The sequence below is a fragment of the Chelonia mydas genome, chromosome 13, assembly GCF_015237465.2.
Source record: "Chelonia mydas isolate rCheMyd1 chromosome 13, rCheMyd1.pri.v2, whole genome shotgun sequence".
Lineage (NCBI taxonomy): Eukaryota > Metazoa > Chordata > Testudines > Cheloniidae > Chelonia > Chelonia mydas.
In genome coordinates this window covers 18,516,533-18,536,968 of record NC_051253.2, presented here as the reverse complement: position 1 = coordinate 18,536,968, position 20,436 = coordinate 18,516,533, and the positions used below count along the sequence as shown (strand labels likewise).

The 20,436-nt window shown below is 40.9% G+C and overlaps 1 protein-coding gene and 1 long non-coding RNA gene across 19 annotated transcripts in view; one reads left to right on the top strand and one right to left on the bottom strand.

The window, feature by feature from the left end:
* LOC122462639 overlaps positions 1-15,858 on the top strand; it is a 50,433-nt gene extending 34,575 nt beyond the window's left edge. The window contains exons 2-3 of the long non-coding RNA XR_006285323.1: positions 6,190-6,497; positions 14,953-15,858. This is a non-coding gene — a long non-coding RNA (uncharacterized LOC122462639). The remainder of the gene's footprint in view (positions 1-6,189; positions 6,498-14,952) is intronic.
* ZMYND8 (zinc finger MYND-type containing 8) overlaps positions 1-20,436 on the bottom strand; it is a 122,922-nt gene that overhangs the window by 31,633 nt on the left and 70,853 nt on the right. For all 18 annotated transcript variants that reach the window (XM_027822270.3, XM_037915995.2, XM_037915999.2 and 15 more), the window contains 6 exons: positions 18,220-18,312; positions 17,050-17,137; positions 16,311-16,366; positions 15,202-15,279; positions 13,867-13,982; positions 12,113-12,591 (listed from right to left, as the gene is read on the bottom strand). In XM_027822270.3, the coding sequence (XP_027678071.2) occupies positions 12,113-12,591; positions 13,867-13,982; positions 15,202-15,279; positions 16,311-16,366; positions 17,050-17,137; positions 18,220-18,312 (910 nt within the window). The remainder of the gene's footprint in view (positions 1-12,112; positions 12,592-13,866; positions 13,983-15,201; positions 15,280-16,310; positions 16,367-17,049; positions 17,138-18,219; positions 18,313-20,436) is intronic.

Below are 20,436 nucleotides of genomic sequence, written 5' to 3'. Positions count from 1 at the left end.
AAACCTACATCTATATCTGAGTTGTGAAGAATATGTATTAAGGTTATAACAACCAACAAGAATGCACTTTTATGTAGAAAACCATGATTAAATCAAGTCTTCCTGACTAGTGATTTAAATCAATTTAATTTACATCAAATCCACCCTGAAAGAATCATTTTAAATAGGTAACAGCAACTTACAGCTGGACTATCATATATCAAATTCTATCAACTATAAATAAAAAAGTGTGGCAAACTTTACTCAAATTTAGGGCTGTCGATTAATCGCAGTTAACTCACACGATTAACAAAAAAATTAATTTTGATTAAAAAAATTAATCACAATTAATCAGTTTTCATGGCATTGTTAAACAACAGAATACCAACTGAAATTTATTAAATATTATTTATATAATGTCTTTATATTTTAAAATATACTTAATAAATATTCAGCCACCATTCCAGAGGACATGCTTCCATGCTGATGACGCTCATTAAAAGAAGAATGCATTAATTAAATTTGTGACTGAATTCCTTGGGGGAGAATTGTATGTCTCCGACTCTATTTTACCCGCATTCTGCCATATATTTCATGTTATGGTAGTCTTGGATGATGACTCAGCACGCTGTTCATTTTAAGAATACTTTCACTGCAGATTTGACAAAACAGAGAAAAGGTACCAACGTGACATTTCTAAAGATAGCTACAACACTCGACCCAAGATTTAAGAATCTGAAGTGCCTTCCAAAATCTGAGAGGGACGAGATGTGGAGCATGCTTTCAGAAATCTTAAAAGAGCAACACTGATGCGAAAACTACAGAACCCGAACCACCAAGAAAAAAGAATCAACCTTCTGCTGGTGGCATCTGACTCAGACGATGAAAATGAACATGCGTCGGTCTGCACTGCTTTGGATTGTTATCGAGCAGAACCCATAATCAGCATGGGTGTAAGTCCTCTGGAATGGTGGTTGAAGCATGAAGAGACATATAAATCTTTAGCACATCTGGCATGTACGTATCTTGTTACGCCGGCTACACCAGTGCCATGTGAATGCCTGTTCTTTCTTTCAGGTGACATTGTGGAAAAGAAGCGGGCAGTATTATCTCCTGTAAATGTAAACAACTTGTTTGTCTGAGCATTTGGCTGAACAAGAAGTAGGACTGAGTGAACTTGTAGGCTCTAAAGTTTTAAATTGTTTTGTTTTTGAATGCAGGTATTTTTGGTACATAATTCTACATTTGTAAATTCGATTTTCATGATAAACAGATTGCACTACAGTACTTGTATTAGGTGAATCGAAAAATACTATTTCTTTTGTTTTTTACAGTGCAAATATTTGTAATAAAAAATAAATATAAAGTGAGCACTGTACACTCTGTATTCTGTGTTCTAACTGAAATCAATATATTTGAAAACGTAGAAAACACCTAAAAATATTTAAATAAATGGTACTCTATTATTGTTTAATCATGCAATTAATCTTTTTAATGGCATGATTAATTTATCACGATTAATTTTTTTAATCAGTTGACAGCTCTACTAAAATTGCAAGCATTTGTCCTGGGGGCTGTGCAAGATGCTCAGGAAATCGATGCAAATTCCATGACCTTCCATTTGCTTCTATTTTTTTAAATTGTACTGGATTGAAAGTAATAACTGTTAAGTAGACTATTTCTACAAGCACTTTTCCCCTATTGCAGGGGTTCTCAAGCTGGGGGTCAGGATCCCTCAGGGGGTCACAAGGTTATTACATGCGGGGGTCACAAGCTGTCAGCCTCCACCCCAAACCCCGCTTTGCATCCAGCATTTATAATGGTGTTAAATATATAAAAAAGTGTTTTTAATTTATAAGGGGGGGTCACCCTCAGAGGTTTGCTGTGTGAAAGGGGTCACCAGTACAAAAGTTTGAGAACCACTCTGCCCTATTGGCAAATTCACTGATTTTACTGGCAAATTCATTGATTTCAAAATCACTTAAAATTCTCATGGTTAACTTGTCATCACTTTTAGAAGTGGGACAGGAAATTCTGAATTTGACTTCTATACCACGACTCGGTTACGTACCCTATGCTGACACTGAAGTACAGTTGTTGGGAAGAGGTAAGGGAGTATGATATGGTTAGATGTTAAGAAGAGGCTTAAAAAGTTCTCTTCTCTGGTGATTCTCTAAGTGAAACAAACATCTAACTAACATTAGGAAAAACAAATCTGGTTTACTAGAAGTAAGAAGAAGACACAAGGACTGCATACAAGTTATTGGTTAGCATATAATAGCTGCTCCATTGCCTACATTGTTAACATACTAGCAGTATCTACCTTATAGGTCTGCAAAACACCATTAAAATGAGAAGCGCTATGAAAACCAAACTATATTACTATTTCAGTCTCTGAATCACAATTCTTGGAACAGAGCAAGGGCTGTCCCGATGGAAGATAGCCTACTCAACATCATCCAATGCAGGAGCCTCCATAGAAAAGGTTGGAGAGTTTTGTGGTACTGAGGAATGGTAGCAGTCTGGAGACCAAGGTCTCGGTACCGAAAGACACTCAGTACTCATGAGGAGCGGAAATTCCAGCTCATCTGTTATGGACAGGTTCCTCACATATCTAAACTCTTGTGGTACTGAGTAGGGAATCATTACCGATGTGGTAATCGAAAATGACAGTACTGTTGATGGCAGGCATATTGATATAGATGTCAATGGACTCTGGTGCCATTGTTTGCTCGGGATCGAGGGTGTCAAATAGATATGTTCAGATGGCACGACTGAGCTTGATGGTACTAGATCGGGGTGCTTATACTCGCCCTCCTTGTCCCTGGTACAGGGTACTGAAACACTGTCAGAGCCAGGTCTCTCCCTCAAGCTCCAGGGCCTTCCAGCTCTACCGGTACCGGAGAAGGAGTCCTTTGACTCAGCAGTACCAAACTGAGAGGCTGAGTCTTCAGAGACTGTAAATCTTAGAATTATAGAATATCAGGGTTGGAAGGGACCTCAGGAGGTCATCTAGTCCAACGCCCTCTCAAAGCAGGACCAATCCCCAATTTTTGCCCCAAATCCCTAAATGGCCCCCTCAAGGATTGAACTCACAACCCTGGGTTTAGCAGGCCAATGCTCAAACCATTGAGCTATCCCTCCCCTCAAATTTAGATTCTGAAATCCTGATTTAGCCTCCTAAATAAGTGGGCTGACTTCTACAAATGGTAAACATGTCTGCTAAGCAGTTTTGAATATCACAGAACATCAGGGTTGAAAGGGAGGTCATCTAGTCCAACCCTCTGCTCAAAGCAGGACCAATCCCCCATAGTTCCCCCAGATCCCTAAATAACCCCCTCAAGGATTGAACTCACAACCCTGGGTTTAGCAGGCCAATGCTCAAACCACTGAGCTATCCCTCCAAAGACCTCCCATTCTTATGGGTAGCCTCCCATAAGGATACCCATATCCCTTATGGGTAGACCTGATCAATGATGTAGTGTTGAATGAATGTATGTGGCGATTTCCAAGTAGCTGCATTGCATATGTCAGTAATAGGCACGTTGTGTAAGAAGGCAACCGATGTGGCTATTGATCTGGTGGAGTGTGTTCGGACCCGTGAGGGGGGCTGCAGGTCATGTTGTCGGTAACAGACCTGCATGCAATCTGAAATCCATCTGGAAAAATCTCTGTTTAGAGATGGGTTTGCCTTTAGAGGATTCCATGGTGGAAAGGAACAATTTAGGCGTTTTCCTAAGTGATTTAGTCCATTCGAAATAAAAGGCTAGCATCCTTCTGACATCTAGTGTGTGGAAAATCGCTTCTTGTCTGTTCTTGTGAGGTTTAGGGAAGAATGTGGGAAGATGGATAGGCTGGTTGATGTGGAAGGAAGAAGGGACCTTAGGCAAAAATTTGGGGTGAGGTCTGAGAGTGACCCTATTTTTGAGGAAAACTGTATAGGGTGGTCCAGCCATAAGAGCACCAATTTCTCCCATGCGTCTCGCAGACATGATAGCAAGTAGGAAGGCCACTTTCATGGAAAGATGTAGAAGGGAACATGTGGCCAGGGGTTCGAATGTGCAGTTGTGAGAGATTGAAGCAGTAAAGTCAGGTCCCACGGTGCCATTGGGACTCTGGGTTCTGGGTAGAGGTCGCGCACTCCCTGGAGGAACCTTTTGGTAATTGGGTGAGCAAAGACTAAAACACCATCCACTTTCTAGTGGAATGCTGTAATGGCTGCCAGATGCACCCGCAGTGAACTCACTGAAAGGCTGCATTTCTTAAGGTAGAGCATGTAGTCCAGGACTACTGGTATAATTGAGGTGGCGGTGGTGTCGATTTGTTTGTTTAGGCACCACATGTGGAATCTCTTCCATTTATGTAAGTACGCAGCCCGTGTAGCGGGCCTCCTGCTGTTCAGCAGGATGTCTTTAATGTCGTCAGAACAAGTTATATCCTCACCCTGGAACCTGGATGCAGAGTCTGGCCCACGTCTTGAGAGAGGAGATCTGGAAGAAATGTGAGGAGATGCCGGGTGGGGGGAAGAGATGAAGGATGAGGACATCTGTTTCAGGTATAGGTATCATGTTTGTCTGGGCCATGCTGGTGCTATCAGGATGACTTTGACTTGATCAATTCTGATCTTGTGCAGGACCCTGGACAGCAATGGGGTGGGAGGGAAGGCATAAAGAAGGGATGAGTCCCAGGGAATGAAGAATGCATCGCCTCTGGATCCCGATCCCAGACCTGCTCTGGAGCAAAAAGCTGTGCATCTGCTGTTTTTTTTCGTGGTGAACAAGTCTAATGCGGGGAACCCCCATTGGTGGAATATGCTTTGGATCTCTTGATCGTTTGAGAACCTCTGGCTTAGGGCATTGGCAATGACATTCTGAGACCCCGGTAGATATGTGGCTGATATGGTGATGCTGTGATGTATACACCATGTCCACATTTTTATGTGACCTCGGACCTCCCTGTTTATGTGGAACATGCAGGCTACACTGGTATACTTAGAAGTTTGTTGAAGTTGCGCTTGTGTGGTGTGAACATCGTCTTGAGTCAACCCTGCAAGCAGCGCATGTGCAGCCTGGCGTGTTTTACCACATATGTGGTCGCCGCCATGTGACCTAGTAGCTGGAGACATATCCTAGCGGATATCCTGGGTCTGTGCACTGAAGTATTGATGATGTTCATTAAAACGGTAAATCTCTCAGGAGGTAATGATGCTACTGCTTCCCTAGAATTTAGGTGTGTGCCGATAAAGTCCAGTTACTGAACTGGTGTTAATGTGGACTTTTGGAGGTTTATTTGTAGACCTAGACTGGTAAAAAATGATACAGTCTGCTGCGTGACTGCGCCAGCTTCTTCCTGAGTGTGAGCCTTGATTAGACAGTCGTCTAAGTAGGGACATATCATGACCCCATGCTTGTGAAGATGAGCCTCTGCCACAGCAAGAAGTTTAGAAAATATCTGGGGGGCCATGGAAAGGCCAAAGGGTAGTAATGTATATTGGAAATGATCCTGTCCCAGTACAAACTGAAGAAATTTCATGTGCATTGGGCGTATGGTAATGTGAAAATATGCATCTTGCAGGTCGAGGGCTGCAAACCAATCCCCCTGTTCCAGTGCTGGAACGATTGTGGATAATGTAACCATTGTGAATCGTTGCATTCTGATGAATTTGTTTAATGTCCTGAGATCAAGGATAGGTCTCCATCCTCCAGATTTCTTTCGTGTTAAAAAATAAAGGGAATTCCCTCTGTGATGTACCAGAACTGGCTCCCAGTTGTGGGAGATGCTCCACTTCCTGTCTCAGGATAGGCTTGTGAGAGAGGTCCCTGAAGAGGGATGGGGAGGGAGGGTGGGTAGATGGGATGGAGAGAACTGGATGGCGTAGCCAGTCCTGATGATTTCCAGAATCTATCTGCCAGAAGTGATGGTTCACCAGGTTGGATAGAACGGCATCAGGTGTTTGGTGAAGGGATGGTTGGTGGGATGTAATGAAGGCAGCAGTAGATGAGAGAGGTCGGACAAGCCCTGGACCAAACCTTCAAATCTGCTGTTTGGATGTTGATTGTTGAGAGATGGTAGATTGGGAGGAGTCTGGGCCGCGTCTGGTCGGTCTCTTTCTACTCCGTTGGTTAGCATATTGTCTCGGTTGCTGCGTGTATGGGATTTGTTTGGGTTGCTGCAATGTATAATACCGGTCTTGCTTACGTTTTATTGCAGACATATAAATGCCAAGAGATCTGAGAGTGGCTCAAGTCTTTCAACAACTGAAGTGACTCATTAATCTTGCTGGAGAACAGTTTTGGACCCTTGAACAGAAGGTCCTATACAGTGGCTTGGACTTCCTTGGGGAATCCTGACAGGATGAAGCCAGGATGCCTGGCGCATTACTACAGCGGTTGCGATGGTCCTTGCCACCCTGTCAGCAGAGTCCAAAGATGCCTGGAGGGCTGTCCTAGCCAAGAGATGACCCTCAGAAATGAGCAACTGCTCCCTTTTGTCCTCTGGCATGTAGGCTTCGCGGCCAAGTAAGTCTAGTCATTTCCACTCCTTATCAGAAGGGGTGGTTCTGGAGGAACGTTGTTTGCCCTTTTCATTAACTGCATCAACTACCAATGAATTTGGCTGAGAATGTGTGAATAGAAATTCCATCCCTTTTTAAGGGATGTAGAATTTTTTGCCTGCTTTCTTAGATGTGGGAGGGATGGTAGTGGGGGTCAGCCATATGTTCTTAGCAGGTTCCATGAATGCTGAATTAATCAGGAGGGCAATCTTAGAGGAGGTGGATGTGTGGAGTATATCCAAGAGCTCGTGTCATGATTTGGAGACCTTCTCGAGGGTTATCTGGAGCGTGTCAGCAATCCATCTGAAGAGATCCTGGAAGTTCCTGTGATCATCTCCAGCAGTAGGTGTAGAAGGCATAACAGTCTGATCTGGTGAGAGTCAGGTGAAGGTAGCAGGAGCTGCCTCCTGATCTAAGATTTCTTCCGCCTCCTCAGAATTCTGTTTGGGAGGTGCATCTGGTGGCACTGTGGATTTTGGTATAGCATGTCTGTGTATCTCCATGGTGGCAGTTGTGGTGTTAAGAGTAAAACTATCTATAAGCTGCCCACAGGTCTCAGAATGCCCACTGAGGTGGGAAAGGCACAGGCAGGGGTCCCCACGGATGACCATACCACTCTTGAAAATCAGGCTGAGTCGGAGGTTGGGGTGCTCTTGAAGTGCAGACCGAACACTGGCTGGCATGGGTAAAGACAGTTGGACAAGAAAGCCTCTCCTTCCACATCCTCAGGAGGAGCAGCTCTTGTCGTTGGAGTGAGCGGCTGCGAAAGTACCAAAGCAGTATCTGTACCAAAGAGAGGTGATTCTGGTACTGGGGAAACTGTCCAGTCTTTAGGAGCAAGAAACTGTTGTGGTACTGATGGAGATACCGGTACCGAGAATTGTGGCAGTACTAGGGGACCTTGCCGTGTCGGTAGGAACAGAGCCTGCATAGATCACACCGAGGACAGCGCGGGGATCTGCGGAGCTGTATCTGTGCAATACAGCATAATATCAGGAGGTGGCAGTGTTGCTTGTTGTACAGAGTCACTCGGTACTGAGCGCTTTTTGTGTGTTGTCGGTCCCGAGGTAGAGGAGGCGGTCTTCCCCCTTCCCTCCTTCTTAGAGCCTGCCAGCTTAGGGTCCGCGGCTTGAAAGGCACTGCCAGTGCCGGAAGTCCCTGCCGACTCAAAGGTACTACGCCGCAGCGTGGTTGGTACCGAAGCGGCAGATGGAGTCGAGAGACACTTCTTCTTTGGTGTGGTCTTCAGGGAGAGTGTTAGCTCTCCTCTTTCCACATCCTTTAGAAGACAGGTCCCCTCCCTGTGGGGTGGAGGAGGGGTGTCTGTCAGAAGCTGCATGTGGTGACAGGGCTGCCGGAGAAGTCTGCAAACCCAGGTCTGAAGCGGGACAGAGGGACTTCTCCATTAAGAGGAGTTTCAGCTTTTCTCTGAAAAGAAAGTCTCTGGCTTTTCTTGATCTGGCCGTGAGACTACTGCATTTTTGGACTTTTGGGGCACATGAATTTCCCCCAGGCACCGGTCACACTGTGAGCGTCAGTCAGAAATTGGAATTGCCAGGAAATGCAGCATTTAAAGCCAGGAGACGCTGGCATTTTGAGGGAAAACAACGTCACTTAAGGATTTTTTTTTTAAGTGGGGAGAAAATGAAAAAAAGGGAATCAACTAACCTAACTACTCTAAAACTACGTGACTAATCTATCTAAACTAATTCTGAGGTAAACAGGTGAGCGCTCTGCTGGGGCTCTGACTCGGATCAAGGGCAGTAGAGAGGGAACTGAGAGGGGAGGTGGCCGCGCAGTGCTAGTCAAGTGCCGACACAGGCGCAAGACGGGGAGAATGCATGCACAGCACAGGTACTGCTGTCAAAATTCTCTGACTAGAGTCACAGGGCGCACAATCACCTAAAGCAGAACACCCATAGGGACACTCCTTGAAGAAGAGCCAGGTTCAGCACCATTTCCTTTTATAGTGCAGAACGATCCCTGATAGCATTCCAACCAAATCTGGGTTGGTTCTAAACACTTAAGATTCTGTTTATTCCACAAACTGGAACTGTGTTATAACTGGATCCCCCCACTCAAAGGCAACTGAAGACTTGATGATGACTTAATGTAAAGTAGCACGAGAGAGAGGTTTTCTGTTGCCCTATGATATTTAACCTTTAAGGGCCTGGTAACTATAGGACACTTAGCATGTACATTTAAACTCACTGAACATTAAATCCCACCAAATGAGAGTAAATCCATTCTCATCATCGTATCCACTCATTATACTCCACACCTGAACACAGCCATTATATGAACAACATACCCCCATATCTCAATGTCTGTACTTTGACCTGTTAAACTTTTACCCCCAATCGGGGAGATTGCAGATTATGTATTCCTTACGTCACCCGTTCCTAAACCGAATTTCACACCCCTTGATAATCTGTACCTTATTCCCTGATAACCAGAAACTTCTATGCTTAAACTCTGTACCGTTTTCTTTTTACTTCAACATCATCTTAATAAAATTATTATATAGTGTGACAAAGTCAGGCCAGACGGCTGCAATAGGGTCCTGGAAGGTCGATATATTAGCCCTTTTTTTAGCAGCTGAGAAGGGGTTACCTCAAGTCAATTAGGGACACCTGAATCCAATTAAGGGCTGCCTGAGGCCTTTAAAAACCCCTGGGGGGCTGGGGGGGAGGGGAGGAGAGAAAGACAAGCTGCTGCCAGACTAGTGGCAGCAGGGAAATAGGCTGCTCTAGGGTGAGAGGCTGTGCTGCTTCCCAAAGGGCAAAACAGCCAAACCTGAGTGCCTGCTAAGGGAAGAACTGACACCTAAGGTACCCCTCCCCCTCCGCCCCCACAGATTTTGTTTAGAAGACTGTTTTCGTTTTGTTTGGTGGAGGATCACCCCTCAGGCCTACCCTGAAAATACAACCAAGGGAGCACAGAAGGGAGAAGGCAAACCCTGTCTGAGTGGGGCTGATTACCCCAGGCCCACCATCGCCAGAGGGGGAAGCGCAAGGGCTGGCGAGACAAAGGAGGTGCCTTGATACAATAGCTTAACACATCATGTCTGAAGACATCAAGTGATCAGGTGGAGTTATGGAACATCAATAAATTAAAAATCCTGGACTTCTGTTTATGCTTCTGAATGTTTTGACTCTGCTGAGTTTACAGGAAGAGCAGAGCATACCAGCGAAGAGTTTATATAGTAAAGATTTTGTTCAATAATTAAAAATTTCCTTTTGAAGTGCTTAAAGTAGGTTGGAAACTCGATTACTGTTTCTGACACTGTAGCTATAACTGGCAGAGTTGCAAATAAATGGCCCAATCCTAATCTCACTAAATCAATCAGAGCAAGACTAGGACTCAATGTCACTTATACGGTGGCACTACTAGCAAGAAGATCCAAATACTCCTCAATTTAAAAAAAGTGATTGTAAAATACAAACGAAAGTTTCTCCATGAAGAGAAATACATCCCAAAAAGTGAACCCCCCCCAAAAAAGAGAAATAAACAGGACTCGCGTTACAATTCCTTACACAGGGACTTCAAAGGAGAGTGGCAATTCACAAGATGATGAACACTCTACCAGTGAAAAGAAAAGGAGTACTTGTGGCACCTTAGAGACTAACAAATTTATTTGAGCATAAGCTTTCGTGAGCTACAGCTCACTTCATCGGATGCATGCAGTGGAAAATACAGTGGGGAGAATTATATACACAGAGAACATGAAACAATGGGTGTTACCATACACACTGTAACAAGAGTGATCAGGTTTGGTGAGCTATTACCAGCAGGAGAGCAGGACAGGACGATGGGACCTTTTGTAGTGATAATCAAGGTGGACTATTTCCAGCAGTTGACAAGGATGTGTGAGGAACAGTAGGGGGGGCGGGGGGGAATAAACATGGGGAAATAGTTTTACTTTGTGTAATGACACATCCACTCCCAGTCTTTATAAGCTCTGACTCTGCTATCAGCAACCCTGCTTTCTAAACCAAAAGGCAGCTAGTACAGAAGTTTCTCCTTCTTGTTCATGACATGCACTAGCAGATGTTCTACTAGAGTTCATCACTAAACAATACAAGATTCAGAAAGGTGTATATTATCAGTGCAATCACACAGACACCGAAAAAGCTGAGTCCCTCTGACAACATACAAACAGGTTTAAGAAAGGTTTTTACAGGTTCAATAGACGTTATTTTGAAGGAAATGGAATTCTCAAATGTCTATCCAAGATAAAAGTCTCTACAGGGAGGCAGAAGAGCAACTCAGAAATTTAAATAAATCTAAGGACAAGGAAAAAATATTTCATGTATTTATTTCCCATACGCTTGGCTCCTCTTTTGATTGAGAAACATGAATGGTAGTTTCTTGAATTAAGTTCTGTGTTTAAGATGAGCAACATTTGAGAATTCACTCCATTTTACTATTATACCTAAAGCTGTGTTATCTAGTTTTTCCAGTTTCCAAATTTTTATATGAAATCCTTTACACTGCTCTTTGAATATCGTTTAGATAGGTCATTTCCCCTACCCTTAAAAACTAAAGTTATTAGCTCCCTTGAAATTACACCTAGTATTAGTGCCAGTATTTAAATGATTCTTTAAGAAGGTCCTCTCTGAAAAGCAAGTAATTTTCAAGGTGTCTGAAGTTAATGACCCAAATACTGGGCATCCCAAACTACTCGTCACTTTTGAAAATCTTAGCCAACAATTGCAGCAGCAGCTGCTTTGATGCAAAGATGATTTTTGCTTTTTTCCAAGAATCACAAAGAACTTTACAATCATTAATTATCAATTTCCACAACACTTCCGTGAGGTGCATGTGATCTACCCCACTTTATGGAAGAAAAAAATCCAGGTTAAGTGATTTGCTCAACTCTGTGGCACAGCTGGAAACAGAATAAAGACCTGCTAATCCCCAGTCCTGAGCTTTAACCACTAGACCAGGGGTTGGCAACCTTCGGCACATGCCACATCAGGGTAATCCGCAGGCATACCTCCCGCAGCTCCCAGTGGCCGGGAATGGTGAATCTCAGCCACTGGGAGCTGCAGGGGACAGTGTCTGTGGCTGGTCAATGTAAACAAAAAATCTCATGACCTGCTAGCGGATTACCCTGATGGGCTGTGTGCTGAAGGTTGCTGACCCTTGCACTTGATCAGGATTCCTCTTATCCAGTCTGCCTCCTGGCACTGTAGGGCTTTACACTGGTGTAACTCCACTGACTTCAATGGAGTAATGTATTGGTGAATCAGGCACACAGTAGTATAGACCTTATTATTCTTAAATTTGTCCTAAAAATTGTCTGTCAAGTTTCAACTTGAATATCTCCAGTGATGGCGAGTGCATAAGCTCTCATTCTGACAGTTACAAAAATATCCTGCTATTTAAAATGTTTCTTGATGCAATTTAATTCTATTATTTCTTTTCTGTGCCTTTTGATGGATAAAATTAAACTGCTCCCTTCATCTACAACTTTCTTGTAAACTGCCAGGCAAAAAAGCTTGTTTTTATTAATTACATTTAAGAAAAAAAAATGTTTTAAACCAAATGCAGCATCCCTCTTTCCCTAGCTTTTACCTGAACTCTTGTCAATGAAGTCCATGGACTCTTCACTTGCACTACAATGACTGGAGGTTGCTTTTTTCTCTGCATCCTGTTCAACGTCGGATCCAGTGTGAACTGATGAGTTTGTACTCATTGGTGACCGTGGCATATCTGTCAAGGAAATCCTTCGACCAGTGTTGCTCAGCATAGATTTGCTCATTAGAATCTTGGGTGATGCTGTCATGTCGAAGTTCAGTTTGATTTTCTCTTGTTTGTCTGTCTTTGCAGTTCCAGCTGCTGGGTTTGTAGGGTCTAATAACATTTGGTATTGGTTGTTGGGAGTATACGGTGTCCGGAAAGGTGCGTAATTAAATACTCCAAACTTTCTACGAATATTCTCCACATAAACCTCCATCTCTTGCATTGCACTGTTGAAGATGCTTTTAGTCTTTTTCACAGAAAAAGGAATTTCTTTAGACATGAGGTAGCAATTATTTATTGGAACCCAGGCCCTACATACAAAACAGTAAAAAACAAAAAGAAAAAAGGAAATATAAAATTAAATTCTGCATTGTTTATTTGAAATTGCTAGTTTTTAACCCAGATTAATTTGTTTTAATATCAAAACATCCGAAGACCAGCACACAATGTATCTTCTAAAAATTTTGAATGTCCTCTTACTTTAATCTTGCATAGTTAGTAGGGTTTTTTGGTAAATAATTTGTGTTTTAGATTACCACTAACGTATTTTTTGACTCAGAAACACAGCCAGTGAAACGACTCCGTACCTAGATAATTCATTAAGTCTGTAAAAAGATCCCCTAAAAAACAATCTTCAAATCTAGACTAGCTGGGGTTAGGGACAAAGCAGAAAAGCCTATCAGAGAGTTTGTTTTAAAAGGACTGTTTAGCAGTTGTGGCATGCACATGCTTTACAGTGTAAAACTGTATACATACTGTGTAGTAAAAAGAAAAGTAAAAAGAAAAGGACCAATTTCTTAGTCTCTAAGGTGCCACAAGTACTCCTTTTCTTTTTGCGACTACAGACTAACACAGCTTCTACTCTGAATACTGTGTAGTATACTCTGAAGTTCTATCAGGACAGGTGCAGTAGAGAGGTTTGGAGAATTTATTTTATTTTGCATGATTTCATGTAGCTATCCAACTCCAGACCCACCAAACCCACAGGTGACTGTAAAATTCCAGGAGCTCTGACTTAATTATTCCATAGCCATAAAGAGTATATAAATGCACGGCCTCATACAGCCCTGTAGATTCATGTTTTTCAATTCTTGCTAAACCCACTGTTAGTGGTCACTGTATCATCTATCTAGTAGAGCTCTGACCAGGCTAAGCGAAATGAATTAACCAAACTCTCTCTGGAGCAAAACTGGCATTTCAAATGAGGATACTACATTTTACAATGTGAGTTTTTCATCCAAAATGATGCATTTATTCTTACACTGGCCAGAGAATGGACACAGCCACTTAAAAGGCCTTTTCCATCTCTAACATCCATGATTTTTCAGCCACACAAACCCATCATCTTAACAATTTACTAGGGACATGGATATGAAAGATATCTCCTCATTTTAATATGTGACAAAATCTTAATTTAAATACATTTAGATAGATTAGATCAGATAAATACATTAAATAGTACTGTTCCGGGTATTACCATCAAACATTCAAAGACAGGATAGTGTAAACAACTTCTGACAGTGCAGAATTATCACAACAATTTAGAAAGCACAGCCAATTCACACATATTTTAATTGAATTCCCACCTGTCATGTTGGCCAAAGAAACGGGCATCGACTTGCCCATCTTTATCCCTCAGTGCTTTAGCAGGCCAGAATGGAAAGCCTTTGAGTTTAGCCCAGACCAAAGGGTGGGGATTGCTCTAGAAGAAGATGCACAGCACACAGTGAGAAAATATTGTAAGCAATATATTATTTTCCAATTTCTGACACAGAGTGGTTTTTCATTTTATTCATTATTTAGATTGCAACAAGGCCCACAATGCACAAGCACTTTCCAGATAAGAAGGAATATAGATCCCTGTCTGGAAGAGCTTATTACCCAATGATTATTTCTATGAATTAACCAATCACTATTCTGCAAACTCTACATTATTATGCAGCTTTTAGGTTTATGCATATCCCAACAATTAGAAATGAGCCTTTATAATAATTGTAATTATAATTTTTAAAAATCAAAAATGTCAACCAAATATAATATGTACTTATGAGAAATCACAGTAAACTCATCAAAATAATGTAAGCAGCAATTCTTTGAAACAGCACCAGCACTTCTACACATTCAAATTGGATATTCTGATATCTTTTTTCCTTTCCCTGTCCTAAATGTTTGTTGCATTCTGTCTAAGTATGAGCCGGTCCTGCAAGCTCTCATTTCCCCTCAAGCCAAGAGAATTCTGCATGCAGAAGGCTTGAAGAGTCAGGCTCTTGGACCATAGGTTTCTCCTTGAGAAGTTGTGTCTTAATTTTGTCTGTTATAGGTTATGCATACCTGGTGTAATATTTAAAATGTCATCATCAGAAGACATGCAAGCTACATTTTCAAGACCAGAAATGCATATTCACATATTAAAAATCCTACCCTGCCTCCAAGTGTCACGTGTAAGCACAGATGACCCAAGAATAAGGATATTTTCTTTGGCGGCCAGGGGAATAGGCAGGAGAAAAGTCAATTTAAAAACATTTCCATCATCCAGTACTGGATGTCAACACCACCTGTAATCATCAGACTGTACATATCCTTTGTAACAGTGCACAGTACGACAGTCAAACATCTCTGATAAGGTTAAGATATGTTTAGCAAAATCCCTAACTTCTGTGTTTGCTCCCCAGAATTGAGAAATCCATTTGGACCCACTATGAAGAGCATGGATGTACAAAAGAGCACAAGTAACTCAACTTTCGACTTTTCATATCCATTGCAGCCACAATAAGCAGCTTTTTAAACTTTTCCCCTTCGTCCAGATCCATAACCACTCACTGATTTAAAACGATGGGCACACGAAACAATATATTCATACACACTTAATGGTAACTTTTTTGCTTAAGAAAAGTGTTAAACTACAAAAATCTTTGACTTACACAAGGCTCACAAAACCAGTTCTCTCGTTTTTGGCAAGCAGCTAAATAACATTCTGGACACACTTCGATTTCATTCATCTGCAACAAGAAGGTGAGCAGCTACTGCAGAGTTCAAAACAATCTAAGCTGTGATTAAAACATTATTATTCTATTCTTTCTAGGATCCTGCTATCGTTAGGAGGAAAATGTGCAGCCACAGATCACTTTGTAGATAATTATACTTTTTGCCAAGTCATTATAACATGGTTTTGAGAAGCATTTGCTCTTCCCCATATTTGATCACTGGGAACATCATACAGAACATTTTACATGTGAAAGATACACTGAAGGATTCTGATGAGGTATTATTCAGGACAGATGAATCAGCATGATTAAGCTCCATATACTTCTTTTTAAACTAAAACTAAGAAAAATTTACCATTGTTAAAGTAAAATGTAATACTTCTCTACGCATCATAGGTGGACCCGAGAGTTGATAAAATAAATTGTCATATCATAGATCACTCTTCAGATTATATTTTATCACTGCCATGTGTCCCAGTGACAAAAATAAAATCTTAGTTTGAGAAGGAGAGAAGACACTTCATTCATAATCAGATATAAAATATTTTATTCCTCATGTAAAAGGTTTTTTTAAATAAACAAATGGAGAATTACAAGAAGATCAGGCACCATGCTTTTAATCTGTATTATTCAGAATCACCAAGTTTTCAGAACTTCTTTATAAGAATTGGGGGCACTGATGGGATGACCCAGAGGTGTAGAAATCGGTGAGTTTAGATACAAAGGGTCAGATCACTAGACAATTTGCAACTGCTATGGGTCAAATAAATTACGTTTACAAAATTCAGTTTTAACTTTCTAGTGCCAAATGCTCAGGCCCAGACTTTCAGAACTGCCATTGCATTAATGCAATTGCAAATGACCATTTACACATCTGACTAGTTAAGACTAGCAAATTTAATTCAGCAAGTTTAAGACCATCATACTTAAAGACTGAAACTATGATTAAATAAAACATTTTATAATTCACACATGAATCTATAAAAATGTCCTTTACATTTTAATTGATATAGCCAGAAAAATTAAGTTAACTGGGGAACACGTACCTCATGTTCACAGATTTTGATTATGACTTTTGCTGTTTGTGTCAATTTGTGATTTCCTAAGGGAATGATAAGGAAAGAGGATCAACTAAAATGACTGTTGTCCTAAAATTAGATTAAAATTTACATTTTCCTTCTAAAAAAAGTTAAATATTCAGGTAAATGAGATCCATTTGAAAGGAAAAACATCTAAAAAAGCATTTTAAAGTCTGTATAAATGTAGTGCGTGTGAAAGCAATATGATATCATTTCCTCCTTAATCCATGCATAACATGGCAACAGCTATGTGAAAGGTTTTCTCTAAACACCCCCTCCCAGTCAGTTTGCATTGGGATGATTCTGAGGGGTACCATTCAGAGTCATGTTTCAGTCTGGAATTCTCTCTCGTCTGTTCCAGCATTTGCATGGAGATTGTTAAATAGCAGTGCAACTGTATTATTGAGGCGCTTCTTTTAACTGATACATGAAATATAAAGTTTCCTCAAATAAGCTTTTACAAAGCACCCCCCATTCTGTATGCCACTGAAGAACACACATTTTAAGTTGGGACTGTTGGTGAGATAATGAGCACAGATAGTATTTGCTCTTGTGACAGTTCTCCAAACATAACTCTATTTCTTTAGGCACTAGAGTAGTTAACAGGTAGATATTTTCAGCATTCACCAACTATGAATCTAGAAACTGCTCTACTATTACAGTTCTTTTCACAATTTTAATTTCCTGGAAGCAAGCACACACTTACCCCCATTGTAAATAATGCAATTGTGCAAAATCCATTTGGCATCAGCCAAAAATGCTTCAGTGCAACCATACATTTTCTTTTTAACATTCTGCAAAGAAGAAAATCAGAAATATATGAGGAAGCAGAGATCATTTACCAGTGTAAAGCACGTCCCCCCTTTATTTAAACTATTTTTCCTATCAACCACCCAATTAATAAATGTTAGTGAACACAATTAATCATGTGGTTGTTAAATATGCAAGAACTGTTTTCAGAATCAGAACATGCCCCAGGAACTTTTTTACTACTCCAAAAGGACATTCACTATCAAAATGTACTTCACATAATTAAAAAAATGTATAAGAGGCATTCAATAATTATTTCAAATTTTAAAAAATAGGTAATTCCCTGGTATGATGTGTATATGGTATACATCTGTATGCAGAAAATTCAGTCTCCAGTTTCCTCTACTCCCCACTTTTCACTTTACATTACCTGCAATTACTGGGTTAATGGGTCAAGAGAGTTTTAAAAGATAGGGGCCATGTTATAGCATACCCAATACAATACAGTGGTTTGGATTCTCTGGTCCACCCATGATACAAAGTGAAATTAAAGCAGACAAAGATATGTGCTGGAGAATTCACCATGTATAGGGGGAAATGTCTGCCTACAGAAAATCATTGGAGGTAGATCTACCACCCTCTGAGCCAGAAAACCACCACCTCACTCCCAGCAGGAAGGGGGGGAGTGTGTCATGGCAAAGAAAGGGCATGGTGGAGCGGCCTCTGCTATGTTCAATTCTATACTTGAGGAATCTCACCTCTGTGGCATAAATTAAAGCTGACCTTCTGAAACTTTAACTTATGATGGGGCCAACTGACTGAGAATCAGGGGGTCATGACTGATTCTTTGGCAGCCTTCCTTCTCCCCTGGGAACAAGCTGAGCTCAGATACAGTAAAGACTATGCAGTAACTATCTGCAGATTTACCCACAAAAGTGAGACAAGGACCCAGTAAGAGCAGGAGGATTAATTAAATAGTAAAATGGTATTACACTGATTTTAGAAACAGGTATCATTAACACAAATCAGTACCAAAATATTTACAAACAGTATAAAAAACCAAAACAATCCCAACTAAAGTAACTGAACTTTAAAATAAAGCTTCTTCCCCTAGCTGCAGACCAACCTTTTCTAATGTACAAAGGTCCATTGGATGAAAGATATATTCTGCATAATCTGGGTGTTGATCCAGTGAAACTGGCTTTTGAAATGGCTCTGTCTGTTAAAAAGAAAAAAACAAGCAAACCACATATTACCAATACCAAACAGCTTCAGCAGCCCAACATTTGCAATTCCTGCCCTAAACCTACTTCCAACTCGGAGGTCTGAGCAAAAGTACTTCTTTGGAACTACCGATAATACAATTAATGAAGAAGAAAAAGGCTACAACAGAACAGAATGGACCAAAGGGGGTTCATTTCATGGTATGTTCAGCCTCTGGTAGCCACAGGCCTGGATTTAAATCATTTTTTTAGAAACAGCTATAAGAGCATAAGGTCTCCAACTTACGCTTTTCTAAAAACAATTAGGAAGTATCAGATATTGTATTTTTCCATCAGGCTTTTTTGGGATAGACTGATGTTATGTACAGTACAAACCACTTAAGGAGGGAGAAACAAATTTAACCCAATATAAGGATTGTTGTACAACCAGGACAGTAATTCTGCTCAATTGAGATACCTGAAAGATTTCTGATCTTTCTGACACTCACACCCTGACAGTGCCTCATTTCTCCTCAAAATATCTTTATCAAAGGTGGCTTAACAAAGCAGAACTGTTTTAATTCTCCCTTATTAGATGCTGTTTACAGCTAGCCCACTTCAACCTCCCAGTACCACAAAATCCCTCAGAAACTTGGTGGCTCTGTATTTCTCCAGCTGCCAAATTTTATCCTAGTTTGCAGGGAAGAGGGAGAAATTCAGACAGATTTGCGTTACCTTAATTATTTCATGAACCAACTGGTTTCCTGTGACTGAATTACAGAAACAGGGAACCAATACAAAATAGCATTTTATTTTAACACTGAATTCTGCTTAATAAGGGCAAAACTCTCTAGACTGGGTCATCCTATTGCGCGCGCACACACACACACACACGGAGAGAGCGAGTGAGCATTTTGTTGTACCATCTATTTTATATTTCAGGATATAAATAATAAAAATCCTAACAAATAAAAGGCACATAGTACCATATTTTTCTAGAATATATGGACTATAATACTCCAGAGATAATCAGCTTCAATTTAAAAATACTATGATATCTTGATTGACAGGTGTTAGTCACAAGCCTGAAGGAGGAAATACCCCAAATACATTCATTAAGCAAAATCTTTCTAGCTGCATTTTCACAATGCATACATAATAATTCTTGGCATACTCTTTTGTAAACGAACAATGTAATTTTGCTTCCTAAAAGCAGCAGTTATAATTTCTAATAGCTCATTATAATAGCACAAGATTTACAACACCAGAGTTAGAAGATTTTCAAAGGACAAAACTCAACAATACTCAAGATGATGGTCTGTCTTCCTAGAAACTGCTGTTATTGTTTTGCTAAAGTATTTATATAAAAGAGATCAGAACTGGTAAGAGCCAATGACTCAAACTCTTGTTTTCATAACCTTACTTCTTACTGTAATACTGTGGACCCACAATCATTTTCTGAGTTTCCGGTTCTATAATATTGTCTGTGTAGGAATGGGAATGGAAAGCAGTTTATTAACAAAGGATTTGAAACAATCCTTGACAAATCATCTAGAAGATCCTAGTCAAATTTCCTTCATCACTAGTCCTTGAAATCGGCACAGGCTTGCAGAGGGAGAGTGGGATGAAGGTGACAACTGAAGCCTCCTAAAAGTTCCAGACCTATGGCAATTGAGGGATAAAACTAAGACGCCGAGACAGACTCCTGCATGTCAGAGCCACCTTAACCAGCCTTCTGAGGATTCCGTCAGCAGGTGGTGTACTGCTGGCTTAGAACAGAAGAAATTGCTAGGAAAACGGGGTCATGGCTGGACCACACTTGCAATTTGATAACCTCTGGCTGTTAGAGTAGCTCCTTGGAGCCAAAGGCAGCCAAGCACAATTTTAAAGCTGCTCTGAATTCTGTCAGTTTCTGAATCATCCCCTGGCCAGACCCAGGATCAGGCAAAGATTAAGCATGACATGACAAGTCTGCTCCATACCACTCCCCAATCTCAGGTTCCTCTGTAAATTTACGGGAGCAAGCTAAACTGATAAAACAGTTTTAAACTGATATACGTCTGTCCACACGGGGATCCGCACTGGTTTAACTAAACAAGTGCAAGATTGTGTAGAAACATGCCCTCTGCAGAGACTACTCT